The sequence below is a fragment of the Ammospiza caudacuta genome, chromosome 5 (genome assembly GCF_027887145.1).
Source record: "Ammospiza caudacuta isolate bAmmCau1 chromosome 5, bAmmCau1.pri, whole genome shotgun sequence".
NCBI classification, from domain to species: Eukaryota; Metazoa; Chordata; class Aves; order Passeriformes; family Passerellidae; genus Ammospiza; species Ammospiza caudacuta.
The window spans coordinates 52,681,515-52,686,514 of record NC_080597.1 but is presented as its reverse complement, the minus strand read 5'-3'; the positions used below and the strand labels follow the sequence as shown (position 1 = coordinate 52,686,514).

General features: G+C 35.9%; 1 protein-coding gene across 1 annotated transcript in view; it reads right to left on the bottom strand.

Moving 5' to 3' along the window:
• FOXP2 (forkhead box P2) overlaps nt 1-5,000 on the bottom strand; it is a 283,948-nt gene that overhangs the window by 58,266 nt on the left and 220,682 nt on the right. Inside the window, exons 5-6 of the mRNA XM_058805027.1 lie at nt 987-1,124; nt 1-5 (exon numbers count right to left, since the gene is read on the bottom strand). The exon at nt 1-5 is cut by the window's left edge and continues 46 nt beyond it. Coding sequence (XP_058661010.1) covers nt 1-5; nt 987-1,124 — 143 coding nt within the window. The remainder of the gene's footprint in view (nt 6-986; nt 1,125-5,000) is intronic.

The following is a 5,000-nucleotide window of genomic DNA, read 5'->3' as shown; positions in this document are numbered from 1 at the left end:
ATATCCTAAACAGAAGGGTATAGAAAATCTGTATTCTAAAGGGAATGCAAGAGCCAAATTAACTCCTCAAATAACTATACCTAAGTTCCTTACATGTCCTATATCACAAATCTGAAGCTGCACTCATCCACTCGCAAGAAACCTACAAGTCACTAAGGCCAAACAAAACTGTCTGCTTCTGAGGGGAAAAAAGTAATTAATCTGTCAATCTGCTTAGCAGGATGCTGGATTCCCAACTGAAGGTGAATTGCCTGTAACAATCATGGTACTGGATATTAAAATGTTTAAACATACATTTCAGTGACTGAGCTATGACTATGACAAACAGACACATCATTTTCTGTATGACAATTAAGCATGCACCCAAAAATCCACTCTGCGTTACACCAAGGCACTGATCACTGACACTATCATTATTGTATGAATAACAAGTTCACCTATTTTGCAATTAGCTGGCAGATTTTGTGCTAAGGAAACAGCGACATCCTCCTCCTTTTTAGCCTTGTCTGGGACAAATTTTTAGTATGTAAAAAAACAAAACAGAAAACCTTTTCCCTTCATAAAACAAGCTGTTAAGCTGAAATTTCTTACACTGCATACCATTTATGTTACTAAAGGGAGCACTACAATGTTATGAATTTTAAAGCAACAATTATCTACAACTCTATTTGCACTTCCTTGGCAGGTCTACAATTAAAATGTGCCTAAGTGCTTGAAAATTTAAACATCAATTTGTTTGGTATTTGTAATGCATCTGCCACTGCTGCTGTTGCTGGTTTTAACATAATATTGAATGTTTCAAAGTGCGATTTCACACTTCTGCAATTGAAAAAAAAATAAATTTGGAGACTGAGAAGTTTCATGTTTATTTTCATTCTTTTTGGTGTAAAGAGCAGTGAAATATTACAAAATAAGACCCATAAAATCTGGTTGACATTTGTGTGAATGCCCTGTGCTAACAGTCCAAAGCAGGTAACACACATTACCTGCTGCAACATAACTGCTTGCTGCTGCTGGAGAAGTGCTTGAAGCTGCTGCGGGGACAACACTTGCTGCTGGAGAATCTGCTGCATTTGCTGAGGGGTGATCACCTGGGGAGTCATCATGGCCACTGACACAGGCACCTGCACAGGGAAAGAAAGATATCATCGTCAAACACGTTTTACTTTGCCTGCACCACAGCAATACATCTTTTTTATTTTGTACCAAAGATGGACCATAATTTTTTACATAGTATTTATCACTGTAAAGTTCCAGTTCCAGTCAGAATCTGTTATTTTAAAGCCACAGTACTGTGGCACTCTATTTCCAGAGGCATCAGTTTCGATCAGGCTCAAGCTTTATGTTTCGCATCTCTTATATATTCCTGCAAGAAATTTAAGCATGGGCTAGTACAAATGTGTATTTAAAAATAAATGATCACATGGCAGGGCTCTCAACACTTCATAATCAATCATCTTATCAAGTGTCATAATGTTACGAATAGAAAAATCTATTGAGACTGTTTCAAAGGATATGATTAAGGCAGACAGAAAAATAAGTATCTTTAAAGCAGTAAATGTTTTCCACAATAAAGAAACTTAGCCTAAAATTTTTTTTTGCATAATAAATAATTTCAGTAGAAGAAAAAAATTCTTGCTCAGCTAGTCTTTTAAGAACATCTGATTTATACAGGAATAAAAACATCATGGACATATCAGAGTACACAGCAAGGACTGCCACCTCGGTCACCTGGTCTCTGCAGAGAGAATCGTGTTCTCAGCATTCCTAACTGAAAAGTGAAAGCTGGGAAACCTCGGCATTAGATACTTAGTTTTTCCACTAAACTTTAAAAATGAATTTTTGTGTAGGTGCTCTTTTGGACATGGCTTTATTTTCCACTTGTTATACAGTGAGATCAAGTGTCTGCAAATGCATAAACAGCCACACACCACCTCAGCAATATACACGTGAGTATGAAAGACACAGCCAGTATGTCTGATTGTGTATGTGGGAGAGAAAAGTGCTATGGAAGAGCCTGTGGCAGGCACACAACATGAGACCATTGCTCCAGCTACCCAGGACACAGTCAAACAGCTGTCAGCAAGCCAGGCTTGTCACCCATAAAAAAGCAGCCACTCGCTTGTCTAGCACAATTCAAATACATTTTCTGTATATAATAGCAAGCTGGCATATAAATACTGCTTTGTGATATGTTGTGGGACATTCCAGTCTTCTGTAAATAAGCAAAAATAATATTATTAATAATAAATTCAATAATAAGCCAATTTTAGGAGGAAAAACTCTTCTAATGTTTCTATTACTTGAATCTATCCCAAAAGACTTTATATAAATGAAACAGAGGAAAAAAGAAACACAAATCCACTGAAATTTACTTTTAGAAGAAATTACCTCATATAATACTACACAGAATACCACTTTCACCCAATTCATCACAGCATAAACTATGGTCTTAAATCACTGACTAATTAAGAGTCTGAAAGTAAACATACCAGCCTTTAATAAAAGTCTGATAATCTTTTGGCAAACATCAAGTGAATTTTAAGAATAAAAATTCTAAAGGTTTTGCTCTAAAATACAAATGGAAAAGACAAACCAGATTTCCAATCAGAAACTTGTGGGGAGGAATTTAAGCTCATCTATCCCTGTACTCCTTCCATTATCAACAGAATAAAGAAATCCTGAAGGTAGTGTATCTGATTTAATTTAGGGATTTATTTTAATATGGAACTAAGCCCACACTGTGGATGTGCCTGTCTCTCTCCATGGAGTGCAGACTCACTCTGAGTAGACACCTAAATGTCAGATGATTAATTTTGGTTGTTACACTTTGTAACATCTGGTTTTGTAGCACTGGAAACACCACGTACCTATACAATAATGTTTTATTTTGAGTTTAGCAAGTACTGAGGGCAAGACAAACAGATTTTTACAACTTTGGGATGCATGAGCAAAGAATGAAATTCACTGACTAGAGTCACTATTCAATTTCCTTGAAAGTCACCAAGAATTTCCTCTGTTTACCTGAGATCTGAATTCGTCTGCTTGTAACAATTTTATCTGAGTGATGCTATTCAACTACCACAGGTCACACAGGTATGAGAAGGCAGAGAGGAAGATGGACGCGTTCACAATCAAACTATTACCTTTAACCTTTAAACCCTGCAAGAACTTTACAAACACTAACATGCTTACTATTATAATATGTAGCAAAATATGAATATTTTGATCTAAACTGAGTGAAAATATACCTAACTCTGAAACTAGAACTGATTTGTTCATACTCTGTGCTAAAGACTCCAGCCTGTAAGGAATTTAACAAGACTCACAGTACCACAAGAGTCCTCTGTTCCTCAGTCTGAAATACAGACTCCCCTCCACCAGGCATATTTGTGTTAGCTTTTGTAGTATCTGCTCTGAATTTACCTAACTGTGTACGTGCTCTCATACATGGAGACACGCCTGCTTTGCAATACATTTTAATGGCTTTTCTGACAAAATTTGTTTTTCCTGTAATTTTCAACAGTTCAACTATATAAGCTAGAGAACTAACATACCTGTTTTTCAGGATCATAGACAGAAACATGAAAAAAACTGGCAGTCAAGACCATTATTAAAAATACAGATCTATGTAGATAATATTGCCTTTATAAGAATTTCAATGATTGATACATATACGTGTATCATACCTGATACATATATTCTTTCCCACAGATAAAGGACAAGGCATTTTGAAAACTGCTTGAAATCTACATCAGCAGAACACATTAAGCAAATAGATTTCTCTAATTGTCATTAGGTAATATAAATTGGTACATTTCACAGCCTTCAGTGATACACCAGACTGTACTTTATTTCTTACTGGCATAATGCTACTGTGCTATCTGGGCTGGAAGACTATCTGAAACCTGCTATTTTATGACCAATTATATGCATTCGGTACATTTCTTTGATTTAATGTCTATGTTTTCCAAGATTTCTGATCTAATTTTACAAAAGTGTAGCAGAGGGGCAATCTCTGACTCTTGTTCATAGAAATCTCTCAATGGATCTAAACTCAGTTCAGGTAGAGAGACCCAGTGAAGTGATAGGATTGTTCCTTTGAGCAGGCCACAGACTCCCCAAAATTCTTGGTTAAAGCTCTCATGAAAAATTAAAGTGACAAAGTGAAACATGATTTATAACTGCAACCTATTTGTTGTTTGGCATCCTCAAAGACACTGAACTCGTAACTGCCATGAAGATGACTGGGTATGCAATCCTACAAAACACAATGGGTGGGACAGCCTCTGAAGGACACATAAATCTGTTGGCCCCACAATAAATCCAGATGGAGGGTCCATCATATTTTGAAGTTTCTCTTGTTTTTGTTGCAGGCTATCCCCCATTTTTTGGATTAGCTTGCAAATCTTGCTAAAAAAAACTTCAGATATCTAAAGAACAATTTTTAACACATCTGAATGGCACTTCGGGCACGAACAACTGTAAATTGCTTTTTTTCTGCACGTGAATATACAAATTAAAGAAAAGTATGACTTGGAATGAAAACATCAATATTGGAAATTAGATAGATGAACATGGACGAAATAATGAAAACAGAGCTTCTTTGAAGAATAAAAAGTCTGGGTTTATCCCAGATCAATTTAATAGAGAAATAGTGGAGACTAAGGCTGTATATTCAAAACCACTTTTTTGTTGCACAATAAAAATTCAGCTTTAGCTGTAAAGAGGCTTGCCAGGTAAACACTCATCGATTTTTCCTTTGAACTAATTGATAATAGGAATCACACAAATTTATATATACTTGTTACCTATAAAATCATATTCTTAATGGCCAAATGGACAGGTAGCCTGAACCTGCAATAAGCTTTTGCATTTTTCAGAAGCCTTAAAAAACTGGACAGATATTTTCAAGAAGTGTTGACCAATCTCACCAAGAACAACCAACAAAGACACACTATTTTTATTCCTAGTTCCTTCTATTTTGAAAGTCAGGTACC